This window comes from Hemiscyllium ocellatum, chromosome 9, assembly GCF_020745735.1.
Source record: "Hemiscyllium ocellatum isolate sHemOce1 chromosome 9, sHemOce1.pat.X.cur, whole genome shotgun sequence".
NCBI lineage: Eukaryota > Metazoa > Chordata > Chondrichthyes > Orectolobiformes > Hemiscylliidae > Hemiscyllium > Hemiscyllium ocellatum.
Genome location: NC_083409.1, coordinates 57255771 through 57271750, shown reverse-complemented (window position 1 = coordinate 57271750; position 15980 = coordinate 57255771). Strand labels below are relative to the sequence as shown.

Sequence of the window (15980 nt, the reverse complement as noted above, 5' to 3'; positions counted from 1 at the left end):
AATTAAATTCCATCTGCCACTTCTCAGCCCATTGACCCAGATGTTTTAAAGAAGTACGAGATTGAGAAATATTGAGCTATTAGCTTGTAACTAGTAGCTCCAGTTTGAGCATGGTTTCTGAGAGCATCCGTTCTGCAGATCATCTCTCAGGCCTATTCATGCTATTGTCCTTGGATCACATCAGTGATGGAGTCTAACAAAGGAAGAGATCTGATCCCCACCTAAGTGAAAAAAAAATTTGTAGTATGTAAAACACAAAAAACTCAACAATGCCTCTTATTGTGTGATCAATGCATGACCATGTGTACTTACCAACTTTAAAGTGATTCCATAAAAACAAGAAATTACTGGAAAAAAAACTCAGCAGATCCAGCAGCATCTGTGCAGAGACAGCAGAGTTAACATTTCAGGTCTGGTGACCTTGCTTACTCTTCATAGATGGCACCAGCTCTGCCGAGTTATTTTCCAGCAATTTCTGTTTTCATTTCTGAACTTAGGAATCCACAGTTTTTACTTAAAAAGGGGCTTTGTGCTCAATATGCCAAGAGATTTTGTGACTGGAGTGTATATGCAAGGCTAAATGTTCTGTTTGTTTGACACTACATTGAACACATGCAAACACGAGAACTTCAAAATTCAAATGTTTGGGCTATTCATGTGACAGATTTCTCAAGCACCGAAGTCGGTGTTATAAAGATGATGGGAAATTGCAATGGAACTTCCTGAAAACACGTAAAAGGATAAAAATGTTCACAAGTATTTTTCTGATTGTCTGCTTTTAAAGATGAAGCATATTCACAGATGTACTGTAGGTAAATTGTCAGAATGCAGTGAAATGTTTCAAGATAGCTGTTGAAAACATCAACCATATAGAACTTGAGGAAATGTAACAAATCACAGTATGGGATATAGAACGGATTAAAAACATTCATGAAAAAAGCGTTTAGAGACAGTTTCCCACAGAGATTAGATTCCTTTCAGATTTGCATCTGGATATGGTGGACAGGAGGCAAGTTACTTGCTGCAGGATTACTAGCTGCCGATCTGCTCTTGTAACCAGATAATTTAAACAGGACGACAAAGCAAAAATCAACAGAGAGCAGAGGGATCATAAAAGACCTCAGAAAAACAAAGACCTGCTTGTGGAATGAATATATCTTTATATTTTGATATGAAAAGTTCAGGGAATGGGTACATTCATTTAATGAAAAGACAATTTGATTCTTGAAGAGTCTAAGACCAGAGGGTATAGTCTCAGAATTAAGGGACACTAACTTAAGACTGAGATGAGAAGGAGCTTATCTCAGAAGGTTGATGGTCTTTGGAATTTCCTGCTACAGAGAGCTGTGGGGCAGAGTCCACGCGTACATTGAAAGCTGAGATAAATATGTTCTTGGTCAGTAAGTGAATCAAGGGTTATGGGGAAATGCAGGAAAGTGGGTTTGAGGAACGTCATATCACCTATGATTCTATTCAATGGCACAGCAGGTGAGGGACCAGTCTATGCCTGATCTAATTTCTGAGGGTCTTACTACAAAGAGGATATAGATTACACAGATCAAAATGGACAAGAATATAACTAGCTGGAAGTTTGAATGCAGATAGGGAAAGATGAAAATAGGAGTCAAGAGTATAAGGATATAAGAATTCATGATAAATCTGGACAAAATACATATCAGTCCACAGTTACAGTAATACTTGCAATTCTGGATGCTCCATTAGACAGAAGACATCAGTGGCATCAGAAAATACAAAGAGATTCACCAAGAAAATGCCAGAAATGGGAAGTTGAAATGTTAATAGAAGAAATCAAAAAAGTTACTGAAATGATAGGACAAGGTGATAAATGAGTAGAAGCTTAGGAGATTACAAAGTGTTTTTGGTAAACTGAACAAAGGATATTTTCACTACTTGGGAAGTCAGTGACAGCAAGCATCAAGTTAAATACTTCCAAAGGTTAAGAAGGAGCTTTGAAAATGCATTTATGCAATAGATTAACGAACCATGGAATGTAACTCCTGGTGATTAAAGCAGAAACATAAGCACTTTTTAAAGTTGCATAAATATTAGAATTATTATAGTACAATACAATGCTGTGGAGAAAACAAAATAGTGGTTCTAGATTGCTCCAATAAAGGTCAGCATAAAATATCAGCTGAATTTCATTAATCTACACTATGAATTTTACAGCTCAAGTTACAAGCTTTCTTATTAGATATGGTTTAATTAAATTCCATGTGAAGAATTCAAAAGTAAATGAACAAACATGGGAAAAAATTGCTTATTTGTGCCTTCTAAATGCTGAATTCTTTCAAACTCTTTTGCCCACCAAATCTCAAATTTAAAAAGCTACTTAGAAATGAAAACATTCAAATGAGTCAGATGAAGCTATGAATGACAGTATACTTTGTGAAGTGCATCCTGTTAAGATTTTTTAAAAAATCACAAGGTCACAGGAATTAGTTCACCAAAAGAATACTCACTTTTCTTGCCAGCATAACCATGGAGGTAAGGCCTCAGTAGTAACTGCAATGCAGCAGGATTACCCAAGCTGTTTAAAATCTGTAGCGGGTTAGGTTCTGGAAGAAGGCCCTTCCTGCTGTTCAGCAACTTCAAAAGAAAAATTTTAGGTGAGCTACATATCCAATCATTTCAATGACAAATGCATCATAGAAAGGTTTCACATAAATAAATTAGTTCCTTTATTTTATTCATTTGTGAGATGTGAGCATTGATACTGACTGATCCAACCTGACTGCCCTTGAGTGGCGAACTGGCTTCTTGAATTGCTGAAGTTCATTTATTATTGGTATGCCCACAATGCTGTTGAGGAGGAAGTTCCAGGACTTTGGCCCAGCAACATTGAAGGAATGGCCACATATTTCCAAGTCAGGATAGCAAATGGCTTCGAGAAGAACTTGTAGGTGGTGGTGCTGCTCCCATATTATCTGCCCTTTTTCTTCTAGATGGTTGGGGTTGTGTGTTGAAAGGTGATAAGAAGCCTTGACGAATTTCTGCAGTGTATCGTATAGATTATGCACATTGCTGTTACTGATCATCTATGTCGGAGGGAATACATGTTTCTGAATGTGGTGCCAATAGGGACGCTTTGTCCTACGAGATGTCAAGCTTCTTGAGTGTTGTTAGACAACTTATCCAGCCAAGTGGGGAGTACTGTATCACATTCCTTACTTGTGCCTTGTAAATGGTGGACAGCTTTAGGGAGTTAGGGAGCAAGTTAGTTGCTGCAGGATTTCTAGCCTCTGACCTGTTCTAATAATAACAGAATTTATATGGTTAGTCCAGTACAGTATCTGGTTAATGGTAATCTCCAGGATGTTGCTAGTTTTTTTCAAGGGGGTGGGGGGAGAGGAATTGATGATAATGCCATAGAATGTCAAAAAAGGTGAGATGGTTAGATTCTCTCTTGATGGAAAGAGTCATTGGCTGGCACTTGTGTGGCAGCCCAGACCTGGGTTTTGCCCAGGTCTTTTGGATTTGGACATAGACAAATTAATTATATGAGAAGTCAAGAATGAAGCAATAGAAATTAGGGGGAGGAGTGGACCAATTGGCCCACACTGAACCCACTTCACATTCAATATTATCCTGGCTAATTCGCCATCTCAACATCATAAACCTGTTCTTGCTCCATACACTTTAACACCCCTAGTTTGTGGGATTCCACTTAAAAGTATTGGGTGATTTGTTCTCCACAGAACCATGGCATTGAATGCCACTAGTGAAAAAATCGCGACTGCATTCCCTGAGGATTGTGACCCCATGCTCTGGATCCCATGGCCAGGGGAAACATAATTTTACTCGGCTATCATGTCCCCTTAAAATAAATTTGCCATGTATTTGTCCTCTCAACTAGTCTAAATTACTCTAAAGCCTCTACACATCCTTCCATCATTCACAACCCACCTAGTTTTATATTATCAGCAAACCTGGAAATATTACACTCGAGTCTCTCATCCAAATTATTTATACACATCGTGAATAATTGGAATCCAAGTACTGAACCTGGCCGTGCCCCATGGCAAAAGTAACCCACTTAATCCTATTCTTTGTTTCTTGTCTGTTAACCAATTCACAGTCTATACAATATATTGGTGCAATTTCTTCATGTTTAATTTTGCACAAGTTCAAACATTGAACTTTATTAAAAATCTTCAAAAATCCAAATCCACTACATCCACGAGTTCTCGTTTATCTATTCTCAAAAACCTCCAGCTTGTCAAACACTATTTTCCTTACATAACATGTAATACATGCATTTGTTCTTAAAATATTAACCATTCCCTATTTACATGCCTTTTAATTTAAATTACGCATTTGTTCTGAAGAATTGGGGACACCGGTTCTTAGTATCAGTATTCTGTTTATATTGAAGACTCTTAATAAAATTCATACTCACTAGGAAAGGAGCTTGTAATTTAATAAGCTGAGTGCAAAATGCACGTAATAGAACAATCCTGTTACATTTTCATATATACCACATTAAGCAGATTTGAACTTCTGAAGCTCAGCTCCCTCATCTTGACTGTTCTGGAATGTGAATGTCTCATTACCTTTACAGGCGACGATAACACCAAAGCTGAAACTGGCATAGTAAGGAAGTTGGAAGATGTTCATGTGTGAGTGAGAGAGAAAACATTCTTCTGTAAATTGCACTCACTGACTAAAGGGTGTAAGGGGTACAGAGCGAGGGGAGAGACAGACACTGGTGTGTGCGTGCACGTGAGTGCGAGCGAGAGAAAGAAAAGATGGAAGCCGGTGGACAGATTTGAGTGAACGCTGGCTGGTCATGGATTGAATGTTTGTGTTGTTCCCCGAAGCTCAAGATCTGGAATGTTATGAATTTTACTAACATTCTGGGAATCTAAGATGATTTTAAAAGAAAAAACCATTTTGTAGGACATGCTACTGGACATGCTAGCAGAGCAAAGTTACCTCATGACCTTTCTCATATAGTTTAAACTAGTCCCTCTTTATGATTTACAGTTAAATAAAGTTATCTGGCCAAAGCAATCGGCCATTTGGGTCTGGCTGGTTTCCTACATTGATGTGCATGTAGCTTACTTAGTCAAGTGCACTCAGACCTGTTAATGAGTTTCTCTTTCTCTGCAAACTTTTGCCATTTTATTGCTGCTTATCTGATTAATGTCATGTGGCATTTTTGTAATTTTAATACCAAATTCTGAATAAAGACAACTTGTTTGCAACAAGGAGTAGCAGCCTAAGACAACTCTTAGGGGTAAGAGCTGCCACCACTACTCTGCTAATGGTTTTAGAACCTTAGCTCAAGCCTGGCTTGTAGATGTTTATGCTATGGTGTGACATTGATGCCACTGGTAAAAAAAAAGGTAATAATTCAAACTGAACTGTAAGAGTTTCATATTCCAGACTACCACAGAACACTCTCCAGGATAAACCAAGACGGGTTTGCAGGTCCACCAGGGATTCCCTGAGCTGTCTCGAATAGGTACTTTAACAAAAGGGGTAGGGGATAGATAGGGGGAAAGCAACAGATTTCTCAGATTATTCAAGTCTTGGTAGACTATTGCTTTAGCTATACAAGTTTTTGTTTAGTAATATAAGCAGATGGCAATATAATTGCATTCAAGCATAAAACCATGATAACTATAAACCACAGGTTTACAACTTCAACTCATCTGATTAATATACTTGAAAGTAAACAGAAACTAGCTATTCAGCTCCATTAAGGGAAATTGCTGAATATTACTGAAATAAGAACAAAACAAAAGTCAAAATGCCTCCAATTCTATACAGCTTGACAATATAATTCCTCAGTCCAAAAAAAAGTATTTAAAAATTTGACTTACCAACCTCTGAGCAGCAATTAGTGCTGCAAGTGTACTGCGACCCTGAGGCCCTGGTGCACAAAATGAAACACGGGCTTGGCTACCACCAAAAAATATTCCATCAGTAGATCTTTGCACTAATTCTGCTTGGTCTGCAGTTTCATACTCCACCACTGCAAAAGAAGGATGGCTACCTGAGGCCTGGGCAAGCTGACAGATAAAGAGACAAATAAGTGCATTAAAAAAAACTCGTTTCCCTCTAAGTTATATTGTGTAAAATGAATTACTTTCAAATTAGCTCAATTCATTGCTTCTTTCCAAACTAGATGTTACTGCTCTGCCCGCAAGCAACTGCAGAATAGTTTGGGCAAATGAAGGAAGTGGCAAGAACATGCAAACTTAAATCTTCTAGAGGAGTCAATTTAATAAAATGGCTGAAAAACAAAATGACTGCTGGCAACCTCTTTGGATAATCTTGTTCAGGTGATATAAGCTTCCAACAACAGAAGTCCAAATTCCAACAGCAATTATTCAAAATCAAACAAAAGTCCTAGCAAAATATTTATAAATGAAACAACAAAACTTTGTAAAACTCAACTGTTCTGTAATTACAATCATACACAACACAAACAGGCAGGACTTTGTAAATGAGGGGGGTTCAAATAAATAGTACTGGCTCAGTTAGTAAATCTAACAATGGAATGAGTCATACACACTGGAAATTGATTCAATTCCCACTCTCTGGCAGAGTCAGAACCTTTAGGTTAAAAGGTAGGGTGTCCAAGATTGGGAAAGTATGATCCAGGTTGAAATAAAAAGGGCATGTATGCATATATACCACACAAAAATCAGATGAGGCTTCCCCAAAATGTAACATTTGGTGGGTGTTTACAATTTCAGCACAAAGGGAGAACAGCTACTGTAACAAGATAGTGGAAAGTTACTGCTGCCCCAGGAACCTTATATTAAATTTGGAGGAGGGGAAGCTAAAATCATTTTTACCTACATCATACCATTTTGTATCATCCAGTATTCATTAGTATTGTCCTAACTCCATATTTCCAAGTCGGCCGCATGGAGGCCAAAGGCAGCAAAGAAAACAAAAAAAATTATTGCTATGATCTGATGTTTTCATCTCACCCCGACCCAGAAGTTCTACTACAAATTACCTACATTTACTACGGGTTCTGACTTTCAAGACAAAAACAATACAACTATAACATTTAGCAAAAGAGTGAGAAAAACCATCTGAAACAGAGGAGGGTGACAAAGACAATAGGTCAGGATTAAAGCTATACAAGTCCAAAATGGGTGATTATTGTTTTATGTTTTAGAGAAAGATATTGAAATAGAGTGTGATATCAATGGAAGAAGCGCATGCCATCTCTTGAATTTTGTTCCTTGCCACTCCTGTTAATGAAAACTCAAATGACAAGCCAGCTCCTGCACAAAAGATGGACTAGCATTATTGATATTTAGTTAGTTTTTGTTAGGGTACTTCACATTTCAGGTAAGACTGTCTTGGCACTTCTTGCTGGAATATTAGCAAACTTGAAAACAAAAGGTCACACTCCATTTTGAAAAGCACAAGTTTAAAAGAGGAAAACTGAAAATCAGAAATTTAAAATAGCGAACAGATGACAGCAATCCTTTAGATTGCAGGCAAAAGGTTGCATGGTTTCCCAATGTCAAAAAGTCAGGTTATCAATTTGTACTAGGATTCTTAATGCTGTACACCCAATTTAAAAAGATTACAACTTCTGAAATTACAGCAAACAGTACATGCCATTGAACAAAAACAGCCATAATACATTTCCTCACTACTCCACATACCTGACAGAAAACTGGCTTAAACATCTGAGAGAAGAGTTCTGTCAGCTCCGTTGTGTCCTTATAATCGTGGGGAATTTTATCTATACAAAGGCACTTCGAGTGAAGGAAATCAGCTGAGAGATGATCTGCATCTGTCCACTGTACATACAGTGTGCAAGGCCCCAGCTGTTTCCCCATAAGTTCAGACTTAGCTCGAGCAGCAGAGTCCTTCTTCATATATTCGACAAAACCGTAACCCTTTGAATGACCAGTAGTCTCATTATAAACCAGGAAACATCTCTCCACATTCCCATAAAGGCGGACCAGCTCTTCAAACTGTTGTTGAGTGTAGGACAATGGTAGCTGGGTAATGCAAAGCAAGCTATCAGTAGGTTGCAGTTGAACAGATATCTCTCTTTCCTGGAAAGTGGACTTATGAAATTTGTGAATGACATCCTGCGCTTGTTCTCCATTCATCAAAGTAATAAAAGCTGAAAGAAAAAGTCCAACTTAATCAAGAACACGAATTATGCCACAATCTCTAATCATTCTTATATATATATTCATCTATAATCAACTGCCTTCCCCATATTAATATTTCTTTAATTCCTTCAAATCAGGAATCAGATTTGTGCCGTAATAGGTTGTCTATCAACAAACCTATATTCTGAGCTTGGTACTTTTTCAAGTATATCAATGGGCAATACTTGCTTTAAAATTGTGTCACTGCACAGTTCCATTTTTGTGACTGTGTTATTTCTGCCAGAACAGGTTCTACACACTAACTTTCAGGCCACAGCACAATCATACAACTGAGTGGGAATTATATTTATGACTTTGACTTGAATAAATAAGTTATTTGAGATGAAAAAAAGTTATGTCTCAATAATCCAGGAGCTCTGCTTGGATTTTACCAATTTAAATGGAAAAATCTGAAGCGTAAAATTATGACAGGTGATAAGTAAACTCAGCCTCAGTATTGACAAGTTTAAAAAGTAAACATTCCCCATCACTATTGTTCATTTTAATAAGAGGAGGCACTGCATGTTACATCAGTCTCAATATCACCTCAGTTTATACACATTTTCTAATCAATCTGCATGTTGTAAACATACTTAAGCAGGTGGGAATTGAACTTGGGCCTCCTGGTTCAGAAAAAGGAACACTGTCATTATGTCACAACCGCCCCCAGAATTTTTATTTCCTGACCAGAAACTGAACTTGGGCCAAGGCAATGAAGTACTAAACACAAAATTACTACTCAAAATTCCTCCAGTGTGGAAGCAGGCAACATTCTAGATTTGCTTTGTTAGGCGTCACCTTTTATGTTTTGTAATGCCACTCCATTTGGGGTTTTTAGCATACACATCACTGCCTGCTGTGAACAAAAGATCAGCACCACAAGCTCTGATAAAGTCAGAATTCAGAAATTTAAGGCAATATTACACAATAGAAATTGCTGACAAGGCACAATTGTGTCCAGAGTGGCAAAAATTTAGTCATAAAAAGGGGTGGGGGAGTGCAGAACTAGAGGGCATAGATTTAGGGTGAGAAGGGGAAAGATATAAAAGGGCCCTAAGAGGCACCTTTTTCGTGCAGAGTGTGGTACTTGTATGGAATGAGCTGCCAGAGAAAGTGGTGGAGGCTAATAAAATTGCAACATTTAAAAGGCATCTGAATGGGTATATGAATAGGAAGGGTTTGGAGGGGTATGGGCCAGATGCTGGCATGAGGGCCTAGATTGGGTTGGGATATCTGGTTGGCATGGACGAGTTGGACCAAAGGGTCGGTTTCCGTGCTATACATCTCTATGACTCTGACTCTATAAACCCTGACTTTATTAGAAAGCATCTTACAGGTATAAGTACTCCACATGTATTTGGCAACCATTTCAAAACTGGGAAAAAAAAATTCAGTGATCAATCATCACTTTTTAATCTTGCTGTTTTAATCAAATGCACCAAATTTTCAAACTAATGCATGTGCTATGCAAATGCAAGTACTAAGATTACACGTTCAATAAGAGATGTGTACTCATGCTTCGTTAATATCTAGAAAAGCAATTAGCGACCAGTAGTAACCATTTAATGTTATGGATAATGATTGTTCAAGGAACTTCCAATAGCGGAGAGCTTTTTCAATATCTTCCATCAGGCTGGAGTTAAAACCTATTTCAAATTCTGACATCACCCAGGTCAAAATCTGTAGACACAGTAACATAGGTTTTTGCAAGGTTTGTAGCTCAGGTTGAAGTTTAGGGTGTAGGTTTGCTCGCTGAACTATAGGTTTGATATCCAGATGTTTCATTACCTGGCTAGGTAACATCATCAGTGGCAACCTCCAAATGAAGCGAAGTTGTTGTCTCCTGCCTTCTATTTATATCTTTCTCCTGGATGGGGTTTCAGGGGTTTGTGGTGATGTCATTTCCTGTTCGTTTTTTTGAGGGGTTGATAGATGGCATCTAGATCTGTGTATTTGTTTATGGTGTTGTGGTTGGAGTGCCAGGCCTCTAGGAATTCTCTGGCATGTCTTTGCTTAGCCTGTCCCAGGATAGATGTGTTCCTGGAGGGAGCAAACCTACACCCTAAAGTAACATAGGGTTGACTATTCAGGTCAACAACCTCTCGACTGAATTGCAAGACATACAGTTGAACACCTTTTAACTAGCCCAGATCTAGGAAAAAGGCATTTAATAAAGAAAATAAGATGTTTGAGACCGGGTGAAGGGCCAGCGATGATTAAATCAAAAAGTAACAATATTTTTCATTTCTCTCATGATCAGATGCTTGAATGCTTACAGCAGGATGGGAAGAGAGGGAGGGAAGGAGGGAGGGAAACTTTGTAGGCCTTGCAACCAAGAATGGAGCAAAAGGAAGGCAGACACCAAAGTGTGGGCCATCCGGTTTGCTTGTTACTGATAGAAATTCCCCAGAGCATCAGCCTATACATCCCACATCCTAGTAGCCGAGACACAGCCGTTCGCCATTAGCAGCAATGGAGCAAAAAGAATAGTTGTCAAAGTCCATGTTCATACCAGAAGGCTGTAAAGAGCTCGGAATTTTTTTTTAAATCAATTAGTCAAGCAAGAATTTCTCTTTGGAATCTTTACAATATTTTTTGCTTTAGATGTTTTGTATTTTGCTCTGGATAACTTCTCTGACCACTTAGCTTAAGATAACTTGGCCTGTAGTTTTTTTTAAATACAGTCAATCTCCACTCAAAAGGCACATGTTAGCCAGTCCTCTTTCACCTCTTTCTAAAAAATTTAGAAAATGTGTTGTTTCCTCTTCTCTAGATTATTTTAAAATGCAATCAGACCAAGAATTTAAGATTTTGATTATGCTTCTATTCCTTATGCAGTTTGTTTTTCTAAAACTCATTTTGCCTTTTCTATTTCAGTGGTAAAAATTTAAGCACACGAAAGGTTTACTACTTTATTATTGCCACCTATGATTTTATTCCATTCCTGCTTTTGTAACTAATTCCAACATAAATGTCGGCTCCCTGTAAAATGGATTATATTTTTCTTGACAGTTCAGCTGCATAGTTTCTTTATCCTCTCAACTGTTTTTGGGTTTTCCCAAGCATCGGCATTTTCACTCTTCATCTTCACCCTTATTGGACTTGGCATTCATCTCTTAGTCTCAAACTTATAAATGTATTCATCCACATAAAATGTATTCATCTCAATGGGCATAGTAAGCGATGACTTCACTTCTTTCTCCATCGTATCTACTCACATATGAATTAGCACAAGCAGGCTATTTCCCACCTCTAGCCTACTCCACCATCAGTAAGCACATACCTATCTGTTTGCAACATCCAATCTGTATTCCAACCTATCCCGATAATCACTCACTTGATCAACAAGAATCCATCTTCCTCGATGTCAAAAGTATTCAAAGACCTGCTTCCATCACCTTCTGCAATCTCTGCATTAGGTAATATGCTTTTTCTTTTAAAAAATGCTTCCTTTCATATTTCTCCACATTAACATCATTTGCTACATCTCTGCCCACTCATTTAGCCTATCACCATCTGTTTATACCAACCTTATGGACTTGTAACTTGCTTTCATAGCTATATTTATGTAATTAGCAAAATTAGTAAACTGCAACATACCTTCCAATCCCTTTATCCAAATTTATATAAAAACAGCTGAAATCCTGTGGGACATCACTCATTACATTTTGCTAAAATGAAAATCACATTTACGCCTTCTCCCTGGCTGGCAAACAGGAAACAATGCACTACATCCTACACCATGAGTTTTACTTTTCATAATAAGCTTTGTGACAGCTTATTAAATGCCTCCTGGAAATCTAAGTACAGTATATCCAACAATTCCCTTTATCCACCATAGCAAGCATTACCTTCTCAAAAGAATTCTGATAGCTCGGTCAAATATGACTTCCTTTTCACAAAACTATATTGACTCAGTTGATTAATTTGAAGTTAAATGCCCTTCTGGATCATCTTTAATTCCCACACTTTTCCTAACTGCCCTGCAGCTTTCAGCTTCATTTATAGAGTCAGAGAGAAATACAGCACAGAAACAAACCATTCGGTCCAACTCTTCCATGTCAACCAGATATCCTAATCTAATCTAGTCTCATTTGCCAGCACTTGGTCCAGTACCCTATAAATCCTTTGTATTCATATACCCATCCAGATGCCTTTTAAATGCAGCAATTGTACCAGCGTCCACCACTTCCACTGGCAGCTCATTCCTACATGCTCATCTCTCTGCGTGAAAAAGTTACCCCTTAGATCCCTTTTATATCTTTCCCATCTCATCCTAAACCTATGCCCTCTCATTCTCCCCCAAACCATGGAAAAGAGTTTGTCTATTTATCCTACCCATGCCTCTCATGATTTTATAAACCTCTATAAAGGTCACCCCTCAGCCTCAGATGCTCCAGAAAAAACAGCCCAGTCTCTCCCTATAGCTCAAACCTCCAACCCCGACAACATCCTTGTCAATCTTCTCTGAACCCTTTCTGACAGGAAGGGGACCACAACTACACACAATATTCCAAAAGTGGCCTAACCAACGCCCTGCACAGCCGCAACATGGCCTCCCAACTCCTATACTCAATGCTCTAACCAAGATATGCACATCAAATGCCACCTACATCACCCTGTCAACCTGCAATTCCATTTTCAAGGAACTATGAACCTGCACCCCAAGGTCTGTTTGTTCAGTAAAACTACCCAGGATCTTACCATTAAGTGTATAAGCCCTGCTCTGATTTACTTGGCTAAAATGCAACACCTTGCATTTATCTAAACTCCAGCCGCTACTCCTTATCCTATTGGCCCATTTGATCACTGTCCCGTTGTACTGAGGTAACCTTCTTTGCTGTTCACTACACTTCCAATTTTGGTGTCATATGGAAACTTACTAACTGTATCTCCTATTTTCACATCCAAATCATTTATATAAATGACCAAAAGGAGTGGACCCAGCACTGATCGTTGTGACACACCACTGATCACAGGCCTCCAGTCTGAAAAGCAACACTCCACCACCACCCTCTGTCTTCTATTTTTGAGCCAGTTTTGTATCCAAATGGCTAGTTCTTCCAATATTCCATGAGATCTAACCTTGCTAACCAGTCTCCCATGGGGAATCTTGTCCAAAGTCTTACTCAAATCTATATAGATCATGTCCACTGCTCTCCCCTCATCAATCTTCTTTGTTATCTCTTCAAAAAATAACTCAAGCTGGAGAGACATGATTTCCCACACACAAAGCCATGTTGACGATCCCTAATTTCTAAACATATGTAAATCCTGTCCCTCAGGATTCCCTTCCACAACTTGCCCACCACCGATGTCAGGCTCACCAGTCCATAGTTACCTCCCTTTTGTTATTTTCTAATCATATTGGACCACAGCTAAACAAAGGAAATTTTGGAAAAATAAAAATATAAACCAATACATCAACTCTCTCACCAGGCATTTCCTTTAAAGCCATAGTGAGAAAGTGTATAAGGTATGAACAGGTAGGGAAAGAGTTAAGTTTAGGGCTGCTTGACAAAGGCTTTGTTGGCATGACATTGTTTACTGCAAGTTCTGATCTGGGTCAATGAGGTGCTAGAGTCAAGGGTAGAAGCAAATTACTGCGGATGCTGGAATCTGAAACCAAAAGAGAAAATGCTGAAAAATCTCAGCAGGTCTGGCAGCATCTGTAAGAAGAGAAAAGAGCTGACGTTTCAAGTCTAACTGATCCTTTGTCAAAGCTCCTTTGACAAAGGGTCAGTTAGACTCGAAACATCAGCTCTTTCTCTCCTTACAGATGTTGCCAGACCTGCTGAGATTGTCCAGCATTTTCTCTTTTGGTTAGAGGCAAGGCTAGTTGTTAAATGAAGAACACCCATTGTGTAACGCCAGTTAACGAGGTGAGGAACATCCATTGTGTAATGCCAGATGGCCTAATCTTTCTTGGTGATGCTGATTCTAATGGTCACCCAATCAATATAGATGTTGCTTTATTTGATTGCTGCTCCCTCTCAGTGACTATATAATTCCTTAAGAATCTGCCGCTCGAGAGAAGACAGAGAATTCATGTCTTTGTGTACATTGGCAATCGCTGTCTCTCCACGGCTCGGAATAAAAGGTAAAGATGGTAGAGCCATACTGTGTCCGAGTGTTTGCTTCAACTGATATGGACGACAATAGGATGATGTGCTTGGACAAACAGTTTGACAAACTCGTTGGTCAAACAGTTTATTCAGTGCCTCTTTTCTGGTGATTATAAATTTCCTCAAGGTCATCGTTCCCTTCCATTTCCTGATTTATCACTGCTTCTGGAATGTTATTTATAACTTCTACCTTGAAGGTGACTGATAAACACCTATTCAATTCATTTGTCATTTCTTTATTTCTCTTCATTCATTCTGCAGTCTCACTTTCTGGAGGACCAATTGTCACTAACATTTCCAATAGTCTTTTTAGCAGAATGGCTACCAGATTGTAATAAAGTTTCGATTTACAATTTTAGTTCATCTGTTTTGTTTTGAATGTCACTTATACTCAGACTTGGAGCAGTTTGTTTTTATATTAGAGTCTGACCTGTTGGCGGCTCACTGATTCATACTTTGTATTCCTTCCCATCACAGTTCCCATTTCAGTACCTCTCTTTTTGGTTTTAACTTTTATTTTATCGTATCTTTCCCAAATTTTATCCCTGACCCATTCTACTCCCTAAGTTATGCAGTTGGCAAGAACATCAGCCCTGAGTGATTCAGATGGAGGCTGTCCCATCCATACAGATCCCACTTTCCACAGTACTGGTGTTCTGGTCCTACCAGCCAAAACCCATGCCAGTCTTTGAGCCATGCATTCACCTTTCTAACAGGTTTTGCCTGACCAGTTTTAAGGTGGCTGATGGAATAGGACGATGGTAATAGTAGACCATTCAGTCCCTGAAGCCTGTTTCACCATTCAATTAAATCATGATTGATCTGTGTCCTAATTCAATATAATTTCCTTTGGCCCCTATCCCTTTGCTGAAAAAAATTAATCATATTTAAAAATTAACTGATCTTTCATCCACTGCCACTGGAAGAAAGTTCAAAACATCTACCACCTTGTGGGCACATGCATACATATAGAAATGCTTAACTTTTCTCCTGAAGAGCCTAGTCCTAATTTTTAGATAATGTTCCCTAGTTCTAGGATGACCAACCAGTGGAAATTGTTACTTTATCTACCCTGTCTTTTCCTGTTCATATCTTGAAGACTTTGATCAGATTGTTCCTTAACCACCAAATTGCTATATAAAACATTCCTAATTTGTATAATCTCTCCTTTTAACCCAAAGACCAAGCAACATCTTGTAAACCTACATGTTTCCTCCAATGTCATATATCCTCCCTAAGGGCCCGGCTTCGTTCTCACTCCAAGTGTAGTCTAACTAGGGTTTTGCATAACTGCAGCAGAACTTCTGCAACCTATACACTTCAGTCTTCTAGATACAAAGGCCAGCAGTCGAGTAGCTGTCTTGACTATTTTCTGCACCTGTTCATGGCATTTTAAAGATTATGAGGCTGCTCTGTCTTGCGTGTGTCATTTAGACAATAGGTGCAGGAGTAGGCCATTCAGCTCTTCGAGCCTGCACTGCCATTCAATATGATCATGGCTGATCATTCCCAATTAGTATCCTCTTCCTGCCTTATCTCCATAACCCTTGATTCCACTATCTTTGAGAGCTCTATCCAACTCTTAAATGAATCCAGAGACTGGCCCTCCACTGCCCTCTGGAGCAGAGCATTCCACACAGCCACCACTCTCTGGGTGAAGAAGTTTCTCCTCATCTCTGTCCTAAATGGTCTA

At 38.7% G+C, this 15980-nt stretch overlaps 1 protein-coding gene across 2 annotated transcripts in view; it reads right to left on the bottom strand.

The window, feature by feature from the left end:
- The window catches only part of raver2 (ribonucleoprotein, PTB-binding 2), a 92251-nt gene that overhangs the window by 63311 nt on the left and 12960 nt on the right, over positions 1–15980 (bottom strand). For both annotated transcript variants that reach the window (XM_060830380.1, XM_060830381.1), the window contains exons 3-5: positions 7662–8131; positions 5850–6038; positions 2484–2610 (exon numbers count right to left, since the gene is read on the bottom strand). In XM_060830380.1, coding sequence (XP_060686363.1) covers positions 2484–2610; positions 5850–6038; positions 7662–8131 — 786 coding nt within the window. The remainder of the gene's footprint in view (positions 1–2483; positions 2611–5849; positions 6039–7661; positions 8132–15980) is intronic.